This window comes from Marmota monax, unplaced genomic scaffold (genome assembly GCF_021218885.2).
Source record: "Marmota monax isolate L192 unplaced genomic scaffold, Marmota_monax_Labrador192_F-V1.1 WCK01_AAM20220418_F8-fsc00004, whole genome shotgun sequence".
In the NCBI taxonomy this organism is placed as follows: Eukaryota; Metazoa; Chordata; class Mammalia; order Rodentia; family Sciuridae; genus Marmota; species Marmota monax.
In genome coordinates this window covers 13,196,427-13,223,927 of record NW_026692881.1, presented here as the reverse complement: position 1 = coordinate 13,223,927, position 27,501 = coordinate 13,196,427, and the positions used below count along the sequence as shown (strand labels likewise).

Below are 27,501 nucleotides of genomic sequence, written 5' to 3'. Positions count from 1 at the left end.
AAGAAGGAGCTCCAGTAACACTATTCCCTTTGAGGGTGTGCCCCCAGTGACCTAAGACCTCCCACGAGGCCATCTCTCTCATAGTTTTCACCATCTCCAAGCCAAGCTGGGGACTAAGCCTTTAGTTTACGCGGACCTTTACAGGATATTCCAGACCCAAACTTGATGGACTATTGGATTCATTTAGAGTTACTGGTGAACTTGAAAAGGAGTTGTTTTTAGTGTAGTGATGGGGCAAAATATGAACGGAACTATTCTAAAAGCAAATGGGAGGAGATGAACTGAAATAGCAAATATAGTCTGTGGGCAGTTTACCTGTTACAGGGAGCAAAGAAATGGCACAGTAACCAGTAGAGAAGATGGAGCCAGGTTTCCTCCCCCAAACCCCCGGTGCTGGAGCTTAAACCCAGAATCTCATCCATGCTAAGCACTCTGTTTCCCCAGTCATTTTAAAAATTTATTTTGAGGGAAGGTCTCACTAAGTTGCTGAGGCTGGGCTTGAATTTTTCCTGTCTCAAACTCTGGAGTAGCTGGGAGTATAGGCCTGTGCCAATGCCCAGTTTTGTACACACACACACACACACACACACACACACAGTTTGCCTGTAAGAGTTAAAACTACCCACAGACTATACTTCTTTTTAAGATGGACATACAATAACTTTATTTATTTTTTTATGTGGTGCTGAGGATCGAACCCCGTGCCTTGCACTTGCTAGTGGCTTTACCACTGAGCCACAACACCAGCCCTAGATCTATATTTTAAAGAATAAGTGGAGAGAGGGTCAGCAGAGAGAGGAATTACTACAATGTTTTCTAAAAGTCAGTGGGAGGGGATGGGATCTGCTGTGTAGGGCTTGTATAGAGTTTGTGTCTAACTCATTGAGTAAAAGCACTGAATAGATGCTAGAGCTGAATCCAGCAGTGGCTCTGGTATCCCCATAACCTTAGTTAAATGACTCCGTTCTTGAGCTTCTTTTTCCTGAAGGTGTGGAGCGGGGATTATAATATCTTGCAAGGTTGCTGGGCAGTTAAATGTTTCTAAAACATTCATTTGGTGTTTGGCATGCAGCAGATGCAGTGTGAGGTTAATTGTTATTTCCAGCCAAATTTTCGTGACAAATTTGTATGGCTTTAGGTTTCTCAACACTAGGGGGTGCTGGAGTGCAGTAGTTAGTAGGGTCAGTAACCTCTTTGTGATACCAGAATTTTTATTATTTTTAAGAAATTTTCCCCCTGGTATGAAAATTTAAAAATCAAACCATATTTCATAATTTTGGAAGAAATATTATAAATATCAGGTTATTGGTAGTACATTATAACAGGTATAAGTTTAAAGTTTATATCATAAGTTGTATATGTCTTAGATTAGAAAATAGCAGAAAATCTTGTTAGAAATTTTGAATTTTTTTTTGTTGTTTAATCCAAATTTGTGTGTGTGTGTGTGGTGCTGGGGATTGAACCCAGGGCCTTATGCATACTAGGCAAGTACTCTACCAACTGAGCTATATCCCCTTAAATTTAAATTTTTTAAACTGATACATAAAAACATAAAATTATACATATTTATGGGGTGCCATATTATATTTTATACATGTAAACATTGTGTAATATTTAAATTCAGTCAAACCTCTGTCCTCATCATTTCTTCATGGTGAAATCATTAAAAATTCTTTGTTCTAGTTTTTTGAAATGTATATTATTGTTACCTTTAGTCACCACTCTGCCGTGGCACATCAGTAACTGGGCATTCATTGCTCACTGTTTCCTCTTCCTTCTCTCCTCACCTTCTGATGGCCACCATTCAACTCTCAACTTCTACAAGATCAACCTTTTTATATTCCACATATGAATGAGGTCCTGATACTTGTTTGTCTGTGATTAGCTTATTCACTTAACCTAATGCTCCTAGTTCCATCCAAATGTATCTGTATAAAATTTCTTTTCTCTTGACCTTTTCTGGGTTATTAATTTCTTATAAGTAGGAATAAAATCAAATCTTTGGAAAAGTCTGTCACAGACTGCTTTTATAAATCTTAAGCAACACATTTATAATAAATTTAAACTTTTAATATAGTCTTTTGGGGACAAAATTTCAAAATATAATGGGATCATTGTTTCCTTTATGATTTTAGTAAGTACTTAGTAAGTAAGCTGTTGAATGAAGGAAGGAATGATCTTATGCAGAGGCAGAACAGTTGGCTGTCTCTTGCTTTTCAGGAAAAGCCATAGTGTGTCCTCTCCCTGAAACGTCAAGGTGGGTAACAGCCAGTACTGCCCTTCACCTTAGTGTACATCCTTAGCACATTAGCCAAAGTTAAAATTTTCCTAATTGTATAAGACAGTACATCTGTATGTTAAATTTTCTCTGGATTTACCTGTAGAAATTTAGAGCAGGAGGATTTCTAAGGAAAATTGTAACATGGAAGATGGAAAGTTCTATAGATGAGAGGATACTGCTTGAGTTGGAATTTAAAGACTAGGTAGAATTTACAAAGGAAAATAGAAGCAGATCCCATGTGAGAAGAAATTAGGAAAAAAAACAAAAACAAAAGTGGAATTGAGTATGCTGTACTTGTGGGTCATTGAGCAAGGGTGGGCCTATTTGAAGTCTAGGATGTAATAGAAAGGTGACTATGGAATATGGGGTGGCCATATTACAGAGAATATAGAATATTAGGAAAATATTTTAGGTTTGGTATGAAAAAAAGAGAATATGATGCTCTTAAATTTTAGAATATAGGAATGATATATGAACATGAAGTTTCAAAAAAGATTTGTTTGGTAACTTTTTATAGGATACATTGGAAAGAAGGAAAGTGATCAAAAAAGAAAAATCCAAAAGCATACCACCAACCTTACAAAATACTTAAAATTATTACCTGTGAAAGATTGAGAAGGAAAAGCCAGAGATAGCTCTGAGTTTTCCAAGCAATATATTAGTACCATTAGCAGAAGTTAAAAGAATCAGAAGTGATTATATGTGAAGGAAGATTATGAGTTTAAGGTAATCTGAATCTGAAAGTTCAGCAAGACATTCAAGTGGAAATCATGGTGTTTAGCGAAAGTCTGAATCATGAGTGAGAATCAAGACTGGAAACTTGGAGCAGGGCGGAGCAAGGGGTGTGTCACCAGCTTCACTGGAATGCTAGTGAAAGGTTCTGAAAGCCCAAGAAGTTATAGTACAGTACCCCAAACTGGAGCACTTGGAAAAGTTCACACAGGGGTAGGAGGAGCAATGTGGAAGATGAAAGAGGAGATATGGGATGGGAGAGTGTCAGAGAGGTTAGAAGTGGTGGAGAGGTCAAGGAGAGTGGACAGAAAATTGACTGCTGAATCTGTTTAGAAGTTCATTTAAGAAGAAGACCTGAGTCGATGACAGCAAAGTGTGATAGTGGACTTTTGTGTTTTAAGGAGCTTTTCAGGTTGTTGCTCAGTTGTGGGGAAGAGAAGAGAGCTAACATTTATTGAGTACCTACTTTGCCAGACATGGTGCCATTATTTTTAATATATGTTGTTAAACCTTACAAAGCAGTCAAGAAATAAGGGTTATTTCCTCTATTTTTTTTTTTTTTCAGATAAGAAAACTGAGGCCACATAGCTAGAAATTGGCAGAGCTTGGGTTAAAACCTAGGCCTATTTGACAGGAAAGCCCATGTTCTTTCTGTGCAATGCTGAATATGCCATGTGGCCAAATTGCCCTTTATTGGTACAATAAAATTGTGAAAATCTGTATAGATGATAGCATATTTTCAATGTATGGAAGCTTACTTTAAAGAAAGCCAATCCCTTGGCATAGTAAATACTCAGCCCCTATGTGTTTGGCTTTTTATGTAAGAGATTTTAAGACTTTTTTGTTAACATCTTGAAACTTGTGGATCTTGTGTCTCTCTCATGTTGGTGACATTTTGTTTTCTGTTATTTTAGATTCATTGGTTTTCAATCTTCAACTCCTTCATGATGGTGATCTTCTTGGTAGGCTTAGTTTCAATGATTTTAATGAGAACGTTAAGAAAAGATTATGCCCGGTACAGTAAAGAAGAAGAAATGGATGACATGGTAAGCAAACAGTTTACATTGTATTTATAAAACCCATTTATCTCAGTGTTATTTTGAATTTTGAAATGGTCACAGTTTCTTACCTGAAGTTCTGAAGCCAGAGGAGTTTTCAAAATTCAGACTTTTTAGGTTTTAGAGAAGTGTAAAATTCCAAGTGGGATTCAGGACTATGCCCAATAATCAAATAACTGAATGTTTTTTCCACAAAACAGAGAAGTGTAAGTGAGATAAATAAGCAGTATAAATAACCTCTTGTTTGATGTCACAAAATTAGGACACATCAGACTACGTAAATAGTTTCGAGAGCATTTGATTTCAGAAGTGCACTGGGAAGTTGTAGACCTGTATTGTCTCTCTCTAATACTGTTAAATATTGCATAAAATTCAGGTAGTGGATGGAAATATTATATTTGATTTCGTGGGTTAACTTAGTGGGTTCATATTTGTTTTCTATATGCTTTTAGTAAATTGTAGAACAAAAACTGTATTCCATAGAATATTAATAGCTATTCTACATAGGTACACCTTATCTTTGAACAAATTTGGGAACCAGTTTAAAAATTTAAATTTTAATATGCCCAGCTACATTGTGAAGTGTCAGAGGTTAGATAAAATATTTGGTCCTTTCTCAAAACATTATCTTCACCCCAAAACCTATTAAACATACCCACATCTGACATTTTCCCCATAATTCTTACAGAATTCTACAGTCCTTAGATTGTAGGCTATAAAGGATGTTTCTTCATTTTTACAACAAGCTCTGTTCAAATGCATGTTCTTTTTTGTTGTCTACCCTGGTTACTTATGAGCCAGTCATGAAAGTAAGGGTGTAAAAGTAACGGTAAGAGAGTCAGTACCCTGTTCTCCCGATTTCTTTTTGCATTTCTTTTTGCTCCCTCTTTCTTTTCCTGTTGAGATTCTCTGAACACAATCAGGCGTTTCCTTCCTGAATCTCTTCACTTCTACATTATAAGTGACTGTTTTAAATTTGAAATGTCTTTTTCTCAGTGTTTTGAACCCCTTTAAAAAGCTGTAAGTTTGTGGGGAGGGAACTTAATAACTATTTTTTTTTAACCTGTCTACCATGTTTTAATTTGATTCTGAATTGTTTTGTTCTTTCTGTACATATGTATTTGTACATAGGATAGAGACCTAGGAGATGAATATGGATGGAAGCAGGTGCATGGAGATGTATTTAGACCATCAAGTCACCCGCTAATATTTTCCTCTCTCATTGGTTCTGGATGTCAGATATTTGCTGTATCTCTCATTGTTATTATTGTTGCAATGATAGAAGATTTATATACAGAGTAAGTGCTTATACTTTTATTACTTTTTTGTTCTTTGAATAGTTTTGATAATTGAAAGCTTTGAAGGCAATCATAATTAAATATTTGCTTATTTCCCTTATCTTAGAATTTAATATAAATGTCATTATTACAGACAAATAATCTTAATCTATGAGTACCTTCCTCTGCTCATACTAAAATATGCTAACATTACTGAACAGTTTGGATGGTTACAAAGGTTACATTTCATTAGAAATGAGCAGAGGTTACTTTCATTCTAGAGTTGAATGAACAGGCTTTTTTTTTTTTTTATGTTGAAGATTCAATTATCTTCATGAAGAAATATCAGTATTTCATAGTTACTAAGTTATTACTTCACATTTTCCTCCAAAACTGGGAGCCTCTTTTAAGAAGAAAAGAAAGCATTGGAAATAATGGCAAAAAGAGTGACAAAAAATATCACCTGGGTTAGAAAGATAATTTGATAACTTTTTAAAAAAATTCTTAGGCCAGTATCCTCTCTTTACATGATTTTTGGCACATTTTTTTCTTTTGCCAATAAAGACGGTTTGCAAGAAATTCTTGATTTGAGGTCTTTGAATTGTTTAAAAAAAAAAAAGTTGTATACATTCACATAGATCTGAAGTCCCTGTTTAGGGTTTAATATATTTTTAGATGAACTGAATCCTAAATATTAGAAAAGCATTTCGAATTTGCCAAGAAGACACAATTTACATTAAATACTGTCTTTAAGTTCATTACTTTTGAATTGACATTGAATGTACTATCACAGTTTTATGAACCACTAGAGAGTAACCTTTCCTAGAATTTAAGTTTTTGCTTTGTTAATCTGTTTTTGGTTTGCTTTTCAAAATGTTAGTGTTACAATTTAGCAACTTACTTTTTAATGCAGAAGCTCTTCTATATTCATTAAATTTCATTTCATAAAGACCTTAAATCTCAAATAGATGGTAGTAGCAGGCAAGTCATGGATTTAAAATAAATGGTTGTTCTATGTTGTGTTTATTTGAAGCAAATATAATTAATTGCAAGCACTAAGTCAGTAAATAATACTATGATATAAAAGAGTCTAATAGTATTGAGGTTCCGTGTTTTGTGCTTTATGCATATTAGCACCTTTAATCTTCACATGAACTTTGTAAAGTATTTACATACTGTAGACAAAGTAAAGCTCAGAGAGGTAAAGTAATTTGACTGTTATCATACAGCTACTACTGAAGGGTATTAATAAGCTGGGATTTGAAGTTAGGCAATCTTACTTCAGAATTCTTAAGTTGCCTTGTTGCAGAAATGAAAATAGCTATAATAATAAATTGAAGTGGTGAGAAAATAAAAAATGTACACGTAAAATTGGGATGAATCACTCCAGAGAAGGAATGATCCTAAAGAATAAAGAGTAGCTAATGTGACACATGAAATTTACTTTGTCTTGGGATCACCATAAGAATCAGAGAGGAAAATGTATTTTGCAGGTGTGGGTAGAGGATCTGTATCACCATGGGTACCTGTTAATGTGTGGTATTAATTCTTGAGAAGTCATAGTGTTTGAAAAGTGTTGGTGAGCCTGGTAATGCCACTGCTGCTGCTACTCTGAAACTTTCAGGAGAGAGTGGTAGGGTAGGGGCAAGTGTAGGCAAAGCTGCACCAGAATGGTTCCCCTTTATAGTCATGGGATTGGAGGCTCCCCCAGCAGATTTTTCAATGTAGATGAAAATGTTTTATTTTGGGGGGTGAGGATGAAATGCCCATAGAATAGTTATGAACAATGAAGTGGAGAGTATGTCTGCTTTTTAAAACTTTGACAGATGTCATATTTTCATTTAGTAGAAATGTCTTTGGGGACTGTAACTTTAAATACTTTGGTAGTCATTTTGTACTCCTTTCTGCTGGTATTAGGAACTTCTGACGGGTATTGGACTGGTCTTACACTGAAAGTAGCCTTGCTGTTTTCAGCATTGTTAGGTCTTTGTCTGCCGTAACACACACATTTATAACAGAGAATGGGTCAAAGTCATCAGCAGTGGTCCGAAAGGAGTAAATTAGTGCTTGCAGTGTTTAATTGGGTACTTGAAATAACAAATTTGGCTTTTGAAACTGATTAACTTTGGGACTCATGATCTTTTAAATTTGAGAATGACAAATCTTTATAATATACTTACATTTAGCTGTGTACTGGTGAGAATGAAATATTGCCATGTTTCCACTGTTACTCATCTACTTTAGGAAGGTGAGCATAGGTGTTTGGGTAGTAGAGTGCTACATATTGCAAGGCTCAGGCATTGAAATATGTAATGGGTTAATAAGTCCATTTCTATATTATGGAAAATGATACTGCTATTTATCATTGTAATATTTCTCTTTGCATCTAGCCTTTTAAAAATGTTTTTTCCCTCAGTTTGCTGAACAGAAAGGTTGGTCTGAAATTCCTAGATATCATTATTGGAAGGGGAGGTTAAAGATTGTTAATCTGAGTTAATGTTGACATGTGGACCTGTACATTTTTTAAAATCATCTTTAACAGCATAAGGAAAAGTAGATCAAGAAAGTTCAGTGTTACACCACTTAAAGTCATAGTGCTTAATATAAATTGTCCTACTTCCATTTTATTTCTGCTAGCAGGCAAGAATCTTAAGCAGTTGATTCAGGTTATCAAAGGAATGTTCTAGTCATTTTTTTTTTTTTTAAACAGATGAATATCCTGTTCCATATGATGGGATTGGTTTACAGGGTTGCAAAACAGTTTTGGTGCCAGCCTGCTATTTTTGCCAGAAACATGTGAAATATTTATTGAGAGTTGATTATGAGATTTAACTGCAGACCAGAAAAAAAATAGTACTAGCCTGATACAGTTTTAACTAGAAATTCGTTCACTAGAGATAATCTTTTGAGGCTTTTTGCAGTCCAGGATGTGATATTTTGTGTTTCTGTCAAAATTTATCTTTGAAATTAAGTTAATGCTAATAGGATGATAATATGATATTTTCTTTAAATTTTCAGTTTTACATGTTTTTACTCTTTTTAGGAGGGGATCAATGCTCAGTACAGCCATATTTGTCTATGCTGCTACATCTCCAGTAAATGGGTATTTTGGAGGAAGTCTGTATGCTAGACAAGGAGGTAACTTATGAGTTAATACTGTGTATTTTAAATTATAGACATTATTATTTTGCCATGGGTTATTTGGAATTTAAAATAGGTAGTACAGCTATTGTGAAATCCTCTGTTATTTCATTTCACATAAACTCCAATAAACCTATTATGTGCTCTATCCTGTTTTATGGAATCCTTATATTTTATTTCTTCAATTATGAATAATTAATAGATTATTCCATTGTGAAATTAGCCCTGTAGGAGTGTGCATTTAAGTTGTTGAAATTATTGCATTGTGATACCAGCTTCCTAGATGTGCCCCATATGGGGACCCCATGAGGCTATAACTGTATAGTGAATATGAAGACCTGTTTAATGGCTTGTGGGTAAACCTTCTGGACAGAGGAAGGAGAAATTTATGTTTCTGTTGTCTTAATATTTATCAAAGGACTGTTTGCAAAGATTTCTGTTATTCAGTGTCACAATCTCTTGTTGAGAGCATTTCATCCTCGGTATCCCCTTGCTTTTCTAATGTGACTGGAAATGATGGGAATAATACATAGATAACATTATGGTACTGCTCCTTGATTTCTCCCCCTCCCGCAATGGAATTTGGGGGTCTTTGAGTTCTTTTATTTTCCTGTAAATAGTCTGGGGTTCAAAAAGTGCTGAAAATAGTAGATTTGTATATTTTGGTTTATGAATGAAGAGTCGTTAAAAGATCTTAAAATTATAGCCCCAAGGATGGAGACTTTCTAATGTGATTTTCCACAACCTGTCCTAAGCATTAAGGGATCCTGCCTTCCTTTAGGAGATGAGAGAGAGTTATAGGTTATAAGAAATCAGAGTATGTGATCATTAAAAATTTCAAGATATTCTGGTTTACCTTTGCTTTTTTTCAATAGGTCCTACTAGACTATTCTCAGTATAGATACTACTTTTATGTAGATAATTCTTGGGATTGTCTGAGGGAGTAGCATTATGGATTCCTGATTATTCTAGTTAGGTGTTTAGCTTCTAAATTCTATTTCCAGTTTTAGGAAACAAAATCCTATCATATAGGACTAAATCCTTAAGGAAATAAGGATATCTAAGATAATGTCTAAGATACATCCACTTCTACTTTGAAGTTGACTTGTAAGTTAGTTAGACTAAAAATTTTATAGTTTATGGACTCCCCAAGAAAAGTCTCCATAGCAGAAACAAATTTATGTAAAACAGGAAATTTATTCCTACTTGGACAAAATTTTTTTAATCTGATTGCAAAGTTAAGAGCATTCAGCCACACTTTTCTTTACTATATTTGATTTTGAAAGCTGACAGCATTCAAGTTCAAGTCTAGGATTATCAGGTTTTAGAAAGTATCATCTGAAATTTTATTTTGATTAATAGAGACCTTAGAAATTAAGAATTTCTAAGCTCAGGATATTCAAATCCTGTAGTTCAATATAGTGGGACTCAAGATACCTTGAGTTCACTGTCCCCAATAATGCTCTAGACCCAATGTGAAGCCAGGGATAACCTGGAACTTGATTAGAGTCTCCATGAGTGTGGGGAGCAGTAGAAAGTACAGCATAGATAACTGGGCTACTGATTGTACCCATTGGAATGTACATGGAATTCTTTCTATTAGAAGGAAAGGGAGAAATAGAGTTGGATAAAGAGCTTTATTGTTACAGGTCTGAATCTGAGAAGATATGAAAAGTGCAGGAAAGGAAAGTGCTAGGAAGGAGTTGGAAGAAATATTTTAGTTGCCACCCTTTTTGTGGTAATGTTGAAGTGCTCAATATTATTGGGAAGAAGGGGTTCTTGAAAAAGAAATAGAGGAGAAGGTTCCGAATCAACGAGTTTTTCTGGAGGAATGTTAAAACTTGGGGGTGGTAATTCTGGGAGATGAATGTTTAAAAAGGGTTTTATAGAGAGAAAAACAAAAGTTAGAATATTAGTTGTTCCTCCTGTGGCATTTTCTGTTTGGGGCCCTATTGCTTATGATTGTGGGTTTGAATTTTCATAATGATGTGGTGTTAGATCTTTACATTCTGTCCCTAAGTTGTATGAAGATGTTTTCCATTGGCAGTACACTTGTTTGTTCACTCTGCCGTATTAGAAAGACAGCTAGCTCCCTGTGTTGTTTTCCTTGTTGATATGAACATGATTTAAAGTTTGTTTGTTTTTCCCCCCTGGGTATTGGGGATTGAACTCGGGGGCACTCAGCCACTGAGCAACATCCCCAGCCCTATTTTTGTATTTTATTTAGAGACAGGGTCTCACTGAATTGCATAGCACCTCACTGTTGCTGAGGCTGGCTTTGAACTCATAATCCTCCTGTCTAAGCCTCCTGAGCTGCTGGGATTACAGGTGTACACCACCGCACCTGGCTGATTTAAAGTTTTTTTTTTTTTTTTTTTTTTTTTATTGGTTGTTCAAAACATTACAAAGCTCTTGACATATCATATTTCATACACTAGATTCAAGTGGGTTATGAACTCCCATTTTTACCCCAAATACAGATTGCAGAATCACATCGGTTACACATCCACATTTTTACATGATGCCATATTAGTGACTGTTGTATTCTGCTACCTTTCCTATCCTCTACTATCCCCCCTCCCCTCCCCTCCCATCTTCTCTCTCTACCCCATCTACTGTAATTCATTTCTCTCCTTGTTTTTTTTCCCATTCCCCTCACAACCTCTTATATGTAATTTTGTATAACAATGAGGGTCTCCTTCCATTTCCATGCAATTTCCCTTTTCTCTCCCTTTCCCTTCCACCTCATATCTCTGTTTAATGTTAATCTTTTCTTCCTGCTCTTCCTCCCTTCTCTGTTCTTAGTTGCTCTCATTGTATCAAAGAAGACATTTGGCATTTGTTTTTTAGGGATTGGCTAGTTTCACTTAGCATAATCTGTTCTAATGCCATCCATTTCCCTGCAAATTCCATGATTTTGTCATTTTTTAGTGCTGCATAATACTGCATTGTGTATAAATGCCACATTTTTTTAATCCATTCATCTATTGAAGGGCATCTGGGTTGGTTCTACAGTCTAGCTATTGTGAATTGTGCTGCTATGAACATCGATGTGGCAGTATCCCTGTAGTACGCTCTTTTAAGGTCTTCAGGGAATAGTCCAAGAAGGGCAATAGCTGGGTCAAATGGTGGTTCCATTCCCAGCTTTCCCAGGAATCTCCATACTGCTTTCCAAATTGGCCGCACCAATTTGCAATCTCACCAGCAATGTACAAGTGTACCCTTTTCCCCACATCCTCGCCAGCACTTGTTGTTGTTTGACTTCATAATGGCTGCTAATCTTACTGGAGTGAGATGGTATCTTAGGGTGGTTTTGATTTGCATTTCTCTGACTGCTAGAGATGGTGAGCATTTTTTCATGTACTTGTTGATTGATTGTATGTCCTCCTCTGAGAAGTGTCTGTTCAGGTCTTTCTTTGGCCCATTTGTTGATTGGGTTATTTGTTTTCTTATTGTTTAATTTTTTGAGTTCTTTGTATACTCTGGATATTTTGATTATAGTTAAATATTTCTTCCCTTGGTTACTTGAATAATATGTGCTGTGTGAATTTTGGCAGTACACAGAGGCACAAAAGTAGTGAAACTTTTGTAGTTATTGCTGAGAGTGGGATCATGAAACATTTCTTTTTTTCCCCCTTTTAAACATAGAAATGCATTTAAATACATATTTACGTATAATGGTAGAGCTAAAAGTGAAGTTAGAGGTCATCTAACCCAGGGATTTAAAGACATTTTTTTAAAGTGGTGTGAAACTCCCTTTTCAAATAAAAACTTATGCGAAACTCCATTGTGCAAAACTGAAAATTAAAGTGTGATTGAAGCAGGGCCAGGGGACCTGGGGTTTTCCTTTGTCATGGACCTCATGGGCAAGTCGAAAGCTCCATAGCTCTAATAGTTTAAAAACTCCTATCTAGGCCAATTTAAAACCCAGAGAGATGGAGTGACTTACCAAAGTTCATAGCATTTCATTGGCAGAATTAGAACAAAATAGGGTTTTTTTGTTTTTGTTTCTTTTCTTTTTTGGTACTACATGCTTTACCACTGAATTATATCCCCCACCCTCTTTAATTTTTTAAATTTTGAGACAGGATCTCACTAAGTTGCCAAGGCTGGCCTCAACTTGTGATCCTGCTGCCTCAGTCTCCTGAGCATCTGAGATTTTAGGTGTGTGCCACTGCACCTAGCAAAACAGGATCTTTTACTATAGGTCTTTGCTGTTTTCCAGTACACCGGCTTCAAAAGCTGTGATTCCATTTCACATACTTGAAGAGCGGGACTGGTCTTTATTATAAAGTAGTTATTGTTTTGAACCAATTTAGGATGTAAGAGTTTATGATCTTTATGTTAAAATTTTAAGTAAATAACTTTTCTAAATAGTTACATTTTAACATTAATATGCTTTTGTCTGTCTAGCTCTAATTTTTATAGTTTCCCTTCTCTTTTAGGAAGGAGATGGATAAAACAGATGTTCATTGGGGCATTCCTTATCCCAGCTATGGTGTGTGGCACAGCCTTCTTCATCAATTTTATAGCCATTTATTACCATGCTTCAAGAGCTATTCCATTTGGAACAATGGTAAGTTGCTTCAGTATTACTTTTTAAACTGCTAATATGAGGTCTGCTGTCTTTTCAGAGTATCTTATCTTTTCTTGGATGTTTTGATAGTTTGAGCCAGTCCCTATTCAGTCCTGAAAAGTTGGGTGAACAGAAAACTATTATTGTTGATCTCTGTAAAGTTTTAATTAAGTTTAAGCCTATAGTTGCCCCTGCCCCCTTTTCTTGATTCTGTAAGCCAGTGAAGTGAAAAGTTTAACACAAGAGAACACTATAGCTTTTTACCAGATATGGGAGAAATTGGTGAATATGCTTTCAAGAAAAAACTGACATATCAAAAAACTTGAATATTTAAGGTTAATAGGAGAGTATAGTGGTAGAAAATAAAGCTTCTACCTAACGTATTTTGTATTAACATGCTATTTTTAGAACTTCGTTAAGCATTTATACTGATAACATATTGCTATAGATATTAAAATTCTTTTACATGTCTTAGTTGTAATCACAGACTTTGAAATATTTTAAATAATTTAAAACCAGAACACAGATATAATGGTACTTTATATGATTAACCCAGTCTCCTAACCATCCTGTTGGTTTTTATTAGAAACAGAATTTTAGACCTGGGTTAGATTTCAGTCTTAACATATACTTGGGCATAAGTATACAAATGTATGAAGTCATATAAACATGTGTATAAGAGCTCAACGATTTGAGCAAGGTCACACAAGTAGTTTATGGTAGAATTACAACTAGCATCCACATCTGTTTTATCTTGTTGAGGTTTTTTTTTCCTGTTATATGGGAATTATCAAATGGTTTCACAGTAATTCCCGATGACTTTAGTTGTTTAAAATCCATGTTTTTCAAAGACACATTGAATATGAAATTTTTACTAAATCTTTAATACATTTTAGTCAAAGGTTAGGAATATTTTAAAACTTGCTTTAAAATTGAATATTTTATTTTTAAGCCAAAGAAAGTGATACTGGTTAGAAAAGGATAAAGTAGTTAATTGCATGTAGATTAAAAGAATTTGCTTCCATAGTAGTTCCAGGGTATCAGAAAGTACATGTGAGGAGTCAAGTTACTTCTTAAAGATGTTCATATTTTTTGCTTGCTGAATAAATTATTTTCATAGTGCTTTAAAAATTAGGAGTCTGATTTTGTTATAATGTTTCTCAAAAGTTTTTTTGAATTTAATAAAAATTAATTTTAATGTTGCTTTGTCTCACTAAAATATTATAAATTTAACTGCTTTGTAATGGGGTTTTGTTTTTTTTTTAATACTTTTTTAGTTATAGATGGACATAAGATCTTTATCTTTTAGGGATGGGGCTATAGATCAGTGGTAGAGTGCCCACCTTGCACGTGTGAGGCACTGGGTTCGATCCTCAGCACCACATAAAAAGTAATAAAGATATTGTGTCCATCTATAACTAAAACATAAAATTAAAAAAAAAAAAAGATCTTTATTTTATTTATGAGGGTCAAACCCAGTACCTCACATGTGCTAGGCTCTTGCTCTACCACTGAGCTACAACCCCAGCCCCTGCAATGGTATTTTAAATGATGAGATGTGTAAACCCTTTACTGAAGTTGTAGTGTTCTGGCAGAGGTGCTTGAAATTAGATTGATTCTAAGAACATAAAACCTTTTGTGAATTTGTACAATAGTGATATAGGTGTAACACCCAGAGGTTCTGGTCCTATTAGTTACTTGGGAATGGATTTGCCTGGATATTCTGAAGAAAGATTTTGGGCATGAAATCTTTCCTGAGCTCTAAAATTCAGATCCTGAATTTGATGTTTTGTAGACTTTCAAAGGTCAAAGAAATAAGTTGTAAAGTTTTAAAACTCAGAAGCAAGGTAGCATGGGAATGAATCACTTTTATGCTCTTAACATTATTCACCTGAACATGCATTCATAAATTGACTTACTGTATGCTTTTGTCTCTCGGTAGAAAAATTGATAAAGGAGAGCTAACAGGTGTTATGGGTGAGCCATGTTGTATTGTCATCTTATGGCTTTTTTCAGTGTGAGAGGGGAATCTTGACCTTAATCAGAAATAAGCCATAGACTTTAGAAACCAGATTGCACAGAAATTTAGGGAAATGCTTTCTCATAACTTAAGACTTGAGCAGTAGTGGGAAAATGACATGAGAATTGGATATCAAAATGAAGTGCATGATATGAAATGAGAAATAACCACAGTGAGGAAAAAATGGAGACCAAGATTAGGAACTACGTATTACTTTTTGATGCAGACTTCAGAGTGCTGTCTCTCGGTGGTCAGAAGAGTACAGCATATCCAAACATAAAAGAATAATGAAGCTTTATTAAAGTAATGTTAGAAAAACTCCTCTACTTGAGCTGAACTGTTGACAGATGCTAAGGCAAATGAGGATTTTGTGAAGATATTTTCACAGCAAAGCCTCCTTAATGAGATCAGCGACAATATCAGCATCAGTATTGTGTAAAAGTTCCAGTTGCTTCATACCAGTGCCAAGACTTGATTTTAACCATTTTAGTAAGTGTGTAGTGGTATCTCATGGGTTTCATTCCTAGTGACTAATCAGTCATGTTGAAGATATTCTTGTTTGCTTATTTGCCATTTATATATCTTCTCTGATGTCCAAATTTTTTTGCTTTTTTTTAAAAAATAGGTTGCTTGGGCTGGTGCTGTAGCTTAGTGGTAGAGCGCATGTCTTGTACGTGTGAGGAACTGGGTTTGATCCTCAGCACCACATAACAATAAATAAATAAAGATTTTGTGTCCATCAACAACTAAAAAAATATTTTAAAAAAATAGGTTGCTCATCTTAGTGGAGTTTTTTAATATATTGTAGACACAGTCCTTTGTCTTACATAGTTTTACCTCTTAAATTAGGTCCATGATCCATTTTTGGCTAATTTAGTATGCAGTGTGAATTAAAGGTCAAGGGATTTTGTTCTGTTTTATTTTGCATATGGCTATTTACTTGTTTAAGCTGCACTTATGGAAAAATTATCCTTTTTCTATTGAGTTGCTTTAGCATCTTTATTGATAACCAATTTATATATGCAGATATATAAATTGTATGTACATATGTATAAATTGGTTTTGGAGTTTTCTTTTCTGTTTTATTAATCAGATTGTCTCTTTATACCACTGTCATACTCTCTTGATTTTTTTTTTTTTTTTTAATAAATCTTGAATCAGTTCCTTTTCAAAGTTTTGGGTTTTTTATACTCGATGCATCTCCATATAAAGTTTAGAATCAGCTTGTTAATTTCTACAAAAAGCCTGCAGAAACCGCATTCAGAAGCACATCAAGGGGTTGGGGATGTGGCTCAAGCAGTAGCGCGCTCACCTGGCATGCGTGTGGCACGGGTTCGATCCTCAACACCACATACAAACAAAGATGTTGTGTCCGCCGAAAACTGAAAAATAAATATTAAAAAATTCTCTCTCTCTCTCTTTTAAAAAAAAAAAAGCACATCCAGAAGATAATACAACCAATATCTCTAATGAACATAGATGCAAAAATTCTCAATAAAATTCTGGCAAATTGAATATAAAAACATATCAAAAAGATTGTGCACCATGATCAAGTGGGATTCATCCCAGGTATGCAAGGTTGATCCAACATAAGGAAATCAATAAACGTAATTCATCTCATCAATAGACTCAAAGATAAGAATCATATGATCATCTCAATAGACACAGAAAAAGCATTTGACAAAATACAGCACCCCTTCATGCTCAAAACACTAGAAAAACTAGGGATAACAGGAACATATTTCAACATCGTAAAAGGCTATCTACTCTAAGCCCCAGGCCAACATCATTCTAAATGGAGAAAAATTGAAGGCATTCCCTCTAAAAACTGGAACAGGACAGGAATGCCCTCTTTCACCACTTCTGTTTAACATAGTCCTTGAAACACTGGCCAGAGCAATTAGCACTATTTGCTGATGATATGATTCTATACCTAGAAGACCCCAAAAGCTCCACCAGAAAACTTCTAGAACTAGTAAATGAATTCAGCAAAGTAGCACGTTATAAAACCAACACCCATAAATCAAAGGCATTTCTGTATGTCAGTGACAATGAGAGGGAAATGAAGAAAACTAAGCCATTTACAATAGCCTCAAAAAAAAAAATAAATAAATAAAATACTTGGGAATCAACTTAACGAAAGAGGTACCATTGGTCTACCAGTCTGTTTTGGTGCCAAAACCATGCTGTTTTTGTTACTATTGCTCTGTATTATAGTTTAAGGTCTGGTATAGTGATGCCACCTGCTTCACTCTTCCTACTAAGGATTGCTTTAGCTATTCTGGGTCTCTTATTTTTTCCAGACGAATTTCATGATTGCTTTTTCTATTTCTAAGCTAAGAATAGAAGGAATTAGCCTCAACATTATAAAGGCTATCTGTATCTGGAGAAGATAATGCTAAGTGAAGTTAGCCAATCCCAAAAAAATAAATGGTGAATGTTTTCTCTGATAAAAGGTGACTGACTCATACTGGGGTAGGGAGAGAGGGAGTATAGGAGGAATAGACAAACTCTAGATAGGGCAGAGGGGTGGGGGAGGAAGGGAGGGGGCAGGGGATTAGCAATGATGGTGGAATGTGATGGACATTATTATCCAAAGTACATATATGAAGACATGAATTGGTGTTCATACTTTATATACAAACAGAGATACGAAAAATTGTGTTCTATATGTGTCATAAGAATTGTGATGCATTCCGATGTCATGTATTTAAAAAATAAAAGCAATTAAAAAGAGTATTCAAGTTATCATCAAAAAGAAAGAAGAAGAAGGTTATACACCATGATCAAGTGGCTTATATCCCAGGGATGCAAGGTTGGTTCCACATACATAAATTAATGAATACAATTCACCACTTATATAGAATTAAGGACAAGAATTACATGATTGGGGCTGGGGTTTGTGGCTTAATGGTAGAGCACTTGCCTAGCACATATGAGGCACTGGATTCGATTCTCAGCACTGCATATAAAATAAAATAAATAAAATAAAGGTCCATCAACAACTGAAAAAAAAATATATATATATATATAAAAAAGAATTACAGGATCATCTAAATAGATACGGAAAAGGCCTTTGATAAAATATAGCACCCATTTATGTTAAAAACGCTGAAGAAGCTAAGAATAGAAGAAATTTGCCTCAACATTATAAAGGCTATCTGTAACAAACCCAAAGCCCATATCATACTGAAAGGAGAAAAACTGAAAGCGTTTCCTTTAAAATCAGGAAGAAGACAAAGATGGCCACTTTCACCATTATATTCAATATAGTTCTGAAAATACTAACCAGAGCTATCAGGCAAAAGAAGGAAATCAAAGTGGGGGGGATACAAATAGGAAAAGAAGAAGTCAAATTGTCTCTGTTTGTGATGATATGATTCTATATCTAGAAGACCCCAAAAAACCCCACCAGAAGACTTATAGAGCTGATAGAGGATTCAGCAAAGTAGTAGAATACAAAATCAGCACCCATAAATCAGTAGCTTTCCTGTACTACAACTGTGATTCTGGTGAGGATGAAATCAGGAAAACCATCCCATTCACAATCATCTAAGCAAACAACAAAAAACCAAAGAAATAAAATGCTTCAGAATTAATATAACCAAGAAAGTGAAAGATTTCCACAATGAAAATTATAAAACACTGAAAAAAAAAACAACGAAGGAGACTTTAGAAAATGAAAAGACCTCTCATGTTCTTGGATTGGCTAGGATAGGTAGCATTAATATTGTCAAAATGGCCATACTACCAAAATCAGTACACAGATTCAGTTTAGTCTCCTTCAAAATACCAACACCATTTTTCGCAGAATTAGAAAAAAACAATCCTTAAATTCATTTGGAAGAATAAGAGACCCAAAATAGCCAAAACAATCCTGAGCAGGAAGAGTGATGCAGAAAGCATCACAATACCTGATCTGAAATTATACTACAGAACATGTTATTGGCATCACAATAGGCATGAAGACCATTGGAATAGAATAGAAGATACAGAGGCAAACACACATACTTAGAGCTATCTTATACTTGACAAATGCCAAAAATGTATATTGGAGAAAAGATAGCCTTTTAAACAAATGGTGCATGGAAAACCAGAAAGCCATATGTAGAAGAATGAAACTAGATCCCTATCTATCACCGTGCACAAAGGGCAAATAAAAATGGATCAAAGACATAGGAATTAGACCCCAAACCTTGCAACTGCTAGTAAAAAGCATAGGGTCAACATTTCATTATACATGTGGTGGCACCAACTTCCTTAGCAAAGACCCCTAAAGTGCAAGAAATAAAGCCAAGAATCAATAAGCGGGATGCCATCAAATGACAAAGCTTCTGAGTATGAAGAGAGAACCTACAGAATGGGAGAAAATCTTTGCCAGCTGCTTTTCTGACAGAGGATTAATATCCAGAATATATACAGAAGACCCTGTCTCAAAATAAAAAGGACTGGGGATGTGATTCAGTGATATATACCCCTGGATTCAGTCCCCAGTACAAGAAGAAGAAGGGAAAAAAAAAAAAAAAAGAAACACAAATGTTCAACATGAAAAAATTAAAAGTCTAACATCTCTAGCAATCAGGGAAATGCAAATCAAAATCCCTTTCCAGTTATAATGGCAATCATCAAGAACACAAACAATAAAAAAATAATAAATGCTGGCAAAGATGATGGGGGGGGGGGAGTATACATTGCTGGTGGGACTGCAGACTAGTTTAACCACTCTGGAAAGCAATATGGAGATTCCTCAAAACACTAGGAATGGAACTGCCATATGATCCAGCTATCCCACTCCTTGCTATTTATTAGAAAGAACTAAAATCAACCTACTATGGGGATATAACCACCTTGTTATTTATAGCAGCACAATTCACAATAGCCAAATTATGGAATCAGTCCAGATGAATGGGTCAAAAAAAATGTTATACACACACACAAAATAAAGTTTTACTCAGCCATAAAGAAGAATGAAATTATGGCATTTGCTGGTAAATGGATGGAAATGGAGAACATAATGCTAAGTGAAATAAGCCGTTGCAGAAAATCAAGGGTTGAATGTTTTCTTTCACATGTGGAAGCTAAAGCAAAATAAAGGAAAGAAGGGAGGGAAGGATCAGATATAGGGAAGATCAGTAGAGTAGGAGGAGACTGAGAAGGAGAGAGGAGGGATGGGAAAGTGGAGGAAATGGGGAATAAATTTTTTAAAATCATACTATGCATATAAATATACCACAGAGAATTTCACCTTTATAAGTAGAAAGAACCAATCAAAAATAAATAAATTGATGAGTGAAAAGATCAGTTAGAGTAAAGAACATAGGAGGAGGGACGAGGGGTCGGAAAAGTGGGGGGAGCATGAGCTGAAATCAAATCCCATGCATGGGTGAATTTCTTTGGATGAGCCCAACTACTATTTATAACTATAATGTTCTCATAAAATAGATAAGTAAAACCAAAAGCCCACTGGGATTTTAATTGGTATTACATTGAATCTCTAGCTCAATTTGGGAAGAATTGATCTTTCTTTTTTATTTTTAAGTTGTAGATGGATACAGTATCTTTATTTTCTTCATTTAGTTTTTTGAATGTGGTACTGGGGATTGAACCCAGTGCCTCATTCATGCTAGGCAATTGCTGTACAACTGAATCACAACCCCAGCCCAAGCAATGACATCTTAATGATATTTGAGTCTTTTGATTCATGAACACAGTATATGTCTCAGTTTTTGTATCTTTAATTTTTCTCAGTAACATTCTTTAGATGTTAGTGTTCCAGTTTTATACATCTTTTGCTGAATTTCCCCAAGTTTTTCATATTTTATGCTGTTTTTCAAATTTCAAATTCTAATCATTTATTGCCAGTTTATAGGGAAAAAATTTATATTGTTTTGCATATGACAACCTTGCTTAAATTCACTTGTTAGTCTTAGCTGCTTTATTGTAAAATTTGTTGTTAGATCATCTGTAAATAATTATCTGCAAATAAAGATAATTTTACCTCTTTTTTTCTAATCAGTATGCCTTTTTTCTTCCTTCCTGTCTTCCTGCCTTCCCATCTCCTGCCCTCCTCCCTCTCATTGCACTGGGCTAATTCCAGTACAGTGTTGAGTAAGAGTGGTAAGAGCAGACATCTTTGCCTTGATTCCAGTCATGCAGGAAACATTCAGTTTTGTGCTTGTTAAGATCTGAACTACAGTTTTTTTCCAGATGCCTTTTGTCAAATTGATTGTTTCCTTCTATTTGTAGTTTGCTGAAAGTTTTTATTGGGGATGGATGTTGGATTTTGCAGCAGCTTTTTCTCTATCCTTTTGAGATGATGATGAATAGCATTAGTTGATTTGTCTAATTATAACAATTTGCATTCATTTGATAAACCTCAGTTTGTTGTGATGTGTTATCGGTTTCATATTTTATTGGATTTCATTTGCTAAAATTATTGCAAATAGAATGATTTATGAGAGAAATTGGTCTACAGTGTACTTATAATTTTTTTCTGGTCAGGCTGGGTTTATAGAACAAATAATTCATGTAAAATCTGGTGTTTCTTCCACTATAGTATTGAAGTACAACCTAAGGAAGAGAATGATGAGTGATATATTAATATATTATCTCTGGATAAAATAAATGGGCTTCTTAGATGCTTTTGTGTTTGAGTTGGTAATGCCCTAACCAGTATCATCCCATTTGTCCCTCAGGGTGGTGGCTGAAATGCTTAAATCAATGCTAAGCCCTTCTGATAGAATCATAAAATGTTTGAGTTAGAAAATGGATGGTAAAAATCATCTTTGAGCAGATGTTGAAGAAATACTTAACCATACTTGCTGTCAAGAATGATGTATTTTCTGAGAATCTTACCAATAAGTAGTTGCTATCTATTACCTTAAAAAAATAATAATCTTTTCTATAGCATTCCAAAATAGTCCATCTTAGGCCATCTTTTCCCTTTCCAACCCATTCATACCAACGGCCAGTCTGTAGAACAAGTAATACTCATATTCATGGTTTCCAGTTGGTAGATCTTTAGGGTATTAATACTTAGGTTTTTTTGTTTTTTTTTTAGAGAGAGAGAGAGAATATGAATCTTTTTTGTAGATGGACACAACACAATGCCTTTATTTTTATGTGGTGCTGAGAATGGGACCCAGGTCGAGCCCGTGCTAGGCGAGCGCTCTACCGCTGAGCCACAATCCCAGCCCCAAGTACTTAGTATTTTTTTATAACTTCTTTTTATGTAGATAGGAGAGATCCTCCATGTGAAGTCTTTCCTCCCACCCCTGCCCACTTAAACTGTCTTTCTAGGGGCATGGGAAAGACCTGTATTGGTTTGAATTCCAGAGTTTCAACAGTGTATTAGACCAATAGTTTTTGCATTCTTAGCTGCTAAATTTCATTTTAAAATGTAATAGTGTGGAAGCTCAATAAAGAAAACAGATATAACATGACTCCTATTGTTGTAAATATATTTTAACACTTTAAATTTAATGAGAGCAATAAAGTTGTGATGAATACAAATTTGTTAATTAGGGGTATGAATAACAGGTTAATCCTATCTCCTTCAATAACCAGTTTATTTAGTTGAATGTCAGTAACTTCACAAGTGAGTTAATTCCATGTGATTTTTTAACAGCTTTCCCTGAAATCTCAAGATATTCTTCAGATAAACTCATCTAGAACTTGAAATAAATTGGTTTCAGAGATTAATCACTACAATTTTTAACAAACTGCTCTATTTTAAAATCATGTATTAAAAGTCAGAAGAGGAAAAATTTTAAATGCTAAACATTGATAATGTCTTGATGAGACTGTGTGTAGGTTACTTGATTTGATTCTTGCTCTAGGTACAGAAGATCCTCCTTCATCTGCCACTCAATTATCTGTGCCACTAAGAGGTTGTAGTAGTGCCTCTCTGCTTGTACAACTTCAAGGAGAGCAAATCTGTAGAGGCCTGAACTGGGATGGGAGGGGGAGATAGAATAAAAGATATAAAGTGTAGCATCACAAACCATCCTAATTGATGACATTTACCAGAAGTTCAAATATATACAGATACAACAGGAGAAACTTTATTCTGAGTTTTGTGTAAAAATGAGTCAGTCGGGCTGAGGTATCCCTAATTCATTAAAATTGGTGTAGAACTCATTTGATATTCTGTATATTTTTAATTATGGTTAAGAATTTTTAAAAAAACTTTGTCCTTTAAAATATTTAGTTTGTTTCAGATTGCATATTAAAACAACAACAAAAATGAAAGAAAACAATGCCACTGCTATTCTACCAATCTATTTATTTTTCAGTATTTCTTCCTATGAGCTGTTTTTATAAGAAATACTGAAAACATGTTTCTATATTCTTAAGTTGAAGCTAATAAAACCAGGAAAACCAAACAAGAAATTCAGTTTTAAAATTGAAATTAAATTCATCTTATTTGTAGAGGTTTTCTTAGTTGACTCGTGAATATTGTAACAGATTCAGAAAGAGACTTTTCTCTCAGTAAAAATAACTAACATAGAACAAAATAACATCAAAGTTCCTAATGATTTTTTTCATTTTTTCATGCAGTTTGATGACATATAGAAATTTCACAAAGTTCTTAGTACTAGCTACAGTGAAGCTTTAATAATTTCCTGTCTTTTTTTTTAAATTTATTTTTTAGGTGTAATTGGACACAATATCTTCATTTTATTTATTTATTTTTATGTGGTGCTGAGGATCAAACCCAGGGCCTCACATGTCCTAGGCAAGTGCTGTAGTGCTGAGCCACAATCCCAGTCCCAATAATTTCCTATGTCTTAAAAATACTTCCCATCATTAAAATTTATTATAGCCATTTTCAGGGATTTTTTTTTAATGTTGCTTCAAAAGCAGTTCTTTCCTTTTCATGTAATCACTGGATTTTCCACCCTATACTTGTTCATTTCTCTCAGTTTCTTCAGTTTTCATGCAGCTGTTTTCTCACTGTTGCTGCTGTTTATTAGAATTCCAAAATGTATAATTAAAAGAGATTTTAGAGGTGATTCAATTCTACTCCATTTTATAGAATTTCAGTGAAGTTATCTGTACTAGATATTAGCCAGAGAAGAGTTTGCATGTCCTTGTATACCCAGATTTCATAAAAACCACAAAAATAAATTTATTTTCCTAATTATCCACTTTGGTAATAGAATCTGTAGATGACCTTCTCTATAATTATCAGGCTGGGATTGTGGCTCAGCGGTAGAGTGCCTGCCTAGCATGGGCGGGACCCGGGTTCGATTCTCAGCGCCACATAAAAAATAAAGGCATTGTGTTGTGTCCATCTACCAAAAAAAAAAAAAAAAAAAAAAAAAAGATTCTCTCCCCGCCCCCCCCCCTTTGAAAAAGAAAAAGAAAAGAAAAATATTTATCTTACTTTTGTAAAGGCATATATATAGAGAGATGCTTTTATTGTTAGGATTCCAACTAAGGTATTGTAGGACAGAAAAGGACATGGGCTTTGAGGTTAGCAGATCTGAATTGAAATTCTAGACTTTATATCTACTAGCTGTGTGATCATGGGAAGTTAGTAATTTTGCCTCTCGGTCTCATGTACTTCATCTGTAAGATAGTAAAATTAGTACTTGAACCTCCATGTGCAGTAAACTATAGCTAAATAAGTTGGTTATAATGATGAAAGAGTGAGGTTAGATAAGTTAAAAGCAGACAGCTGAGAAGAAGAGAAAAAGAATTCTATCTGGGACAGTATGGAAGAATAGGAAAAATAGGAAACTAAGTGGATTAAAAACAGTTCACCTTGTTTGGTTCGATTCTAACATTTTTCCTATTTTCATTTGTGTATATCTTGTATAATTTTAGCCCATTTTGAACTAAAACATTTTCTTCTGTGATCAAATTATGAAACTTAAATTTTTAAGTCTTTTATTTGTTTTTATTGTAATCATACACGTTTTTGTTTAATTTGCAGGTGGCTGTTTGTTGCATCTGTTTTTTTGTTATTCTTCCTCTAAATCTTGTTGGTACAATACTTGGCCGAAATCTGTCAGGTCAGCCCAACTTCCCTTGTCGTGTCAATGCTGTGCCTCGTCCTATACCGGAGAAAAAATGGTAAAGTGAATGTTAAATCTTATGTGATTGTTTATCATAATATGAGTTCTTAAGACTGTTGTATACATATAACTTTAGAATTGGTATGTATTTATGAGAATGTCTTAAATTCGAGAGCTTAAGAATGTGTTTGACTTTTCTGTCAGTCTACATTGTTTGAGTGATGATGTTATATCTTTATTTCATTTTCTGACTATTGTGCCATTTACAGATATGCCAAATACTTTGCTATACTAGTGTGTACAGGTGGGAGGGAAGTAAAGCTGGAATTATGAAGGCTTACTGCCCAATTTTGTAAATAAGGTTTTATTGAACACAGCCGTGTCTAATTGTCCATTTACTCTCTTTGGCTGCTTATACTTTACAGCATCAGAGTTGACAGACCAGTAGTTATGTCAGAGATCATATTACCTGCAAAACCCAAAATATTTACTATCTGAACCTTTACAGAAAAAGTATGCCAACTCCTGGCTTATAATTTCTTTTTTCTTTCCATGTATCTTATTATCATAGACAATATTGACACACATTTATAGACATATACATCCTTTTGAGAGATGAATTAAGACTGAAACCGTTAAAATTATCTGACAGTTATATTGTTTATCTTTATTCTGGGATTGTATAAAGTCTCTCAAATTCATTTTTGTCACATTTTATGCACAGAATATATTCTTAAGGACTTCCGATGATTCACAATTAATCCTGACAAGGGATGGCAAGCATTTTTGTTTAACAGCTGAACAGATGCCTCTCTGGCAATAGTATAAATATAGTACACATTCTGTTTGACCATTAGGTTTGAAATTATGATTCTTGATGGATTTTTGAGATAGTTTGTCTTTTTTCAAAATTTGCACATAAAGTATTAATATATTTATATTCCAAATTTTATGCAAATTTGAATAAAATATAGTATGTATTTTACCTTTTAAAATTAGCACATTAAATATTTGCTGATTTCTGCTAGTCTGATTCCCCCCCACCCCCAGTATAAAATAGAACAGTCTTACTGTACTTTTATTTCATCTCATAACAATAAGTAAACAGTAGATTTTTGATTTTATAAGAATAGCTGAACTGACTACATCTTTACAATAATGATTATATAATGAAAAGCCTTTGTTCTTAGCTATTTTACCACATTATAAATATAACTTGTATGTAAGATACTTATACAAATAGATTATAATTACTCTTTGATCTTTTCTAGGTGTGAAAGCATATAGCTATATGTAGAAATGGAGGTTGAATAAAATAGCCCCTGTAGTTTAAAGGAGAGCAGTTAATTCTAGTCTCAGGAATTGGCCAGGTTCTTTTCTTTCCTTAGATTTGTGCTTGTGAGGGACTTTGGATGAAATTATTTTTATTAGTTATATGATTTATATAAAATCACATAATTACATAGAATAATGGGTTTCACTCATGCAAATAACATACCCTTCCTAATTTTCCCTTCATGCTTCCTCATCCTCCTCAGCCCCTCTTCTTTTTCAGTAGCTAGCTAGAAATTTTTTTGAGTTTTATTTTTTTTCAACTATTTTTTTCTAAATTAATATTAGACTATTTAGGTTCAATAATATCCAGTGTTCGCCTCATCACTAGAGGGTAAGGTTAAAGCCAGAAGTCACAAAAGTTCTTCTAGTTCCCTCCCTAGGACTAGTGAAGGAGAACCATAGGTGACCATCCTCACAAGAGAGGTGTCACGTTTAGATGTAGGAACATGGGAAAAAATATCAATACTGTGTCTGACTTTCACTGATTGTGTAACCTTGGGAAGATCACTTTTAGCTTTTGTATTTGTTTCCTCTAAAAAAATGAAAGACTAGATTAAATGATCTTTAAGTTATTTATTTTTTTTAGCTATCAATTTTTAAAATTTTCTTCTCAGTGTTTTAGTTTGTTCATCCTAGTACTATTAGTTTAATGTCTTTTCTATTCCAGATGCTGTGTAGGGACTGAAATCCCTAGATGAATAGTTTCTGTCTGCTAGAGTTTATAATCTAGTGAAGTCTGATGTGTGTAATTAGTTACAGAATAGTGTAGCAAGTGCAGCAGTGGACTTAAGTTCACGAGGTGATGGAAGAACAGGAGAAAGGGCCACCTCTTCTTGAGAGGCTCAGGAGAGGCTATAAAGGGCATCACTTGAGCCAGTGCTTGCAGGGAGAGAAGTGTGAGAGGAGAGGTGTTCCAGGTGGGGAATTACAGATTGCAGTCAGTAAACATTTGTTGAACAAATAAGTGAAGTTTGAATTTTTTTTATTCTTTGACCCATTGCAGATCAGAACTTCTAATAGCTTAATTGTATAATTTGTTGGGGGAAAAAAAATTACAGA

General features: G+C 34.5%; 1 protein-coding gene across 1 annotated transcript in view; it reads left to right on the top strand.

Moving 5' to 3' along the window:
- The window catches only part of Tm9sf3 (transmembrane 9 superfamily member 3), a 65,055-nt gene that overhangs the window by 24,260 nt on the left and 13,294 nt on the right, over nt 1-27,501 (top strand). Inside the window, exons 6-10 of the mRNA XM_046450547.2 lie at nt 3,928-4,059; nt 5,203-5,369; nt 8,392-8,486; nt 12,935-13,065; nt 25,026-25,165. Of these exons, the coding sequence (XP_046306503.1) occupies nt 3,928-4,059; nt 5,203-5,369; nt 8,392-8,486; nt 12,935-13,065; nt 25,026-25,165 (665 nt within the window). The remainder of the gene's footprint in view (nt 1-3,927; nt 4,060-5,202; nt 5,370-8,391; nt 8,487-12,934; nt 13,066-25,025; nt 25,166-27,501) is intronic.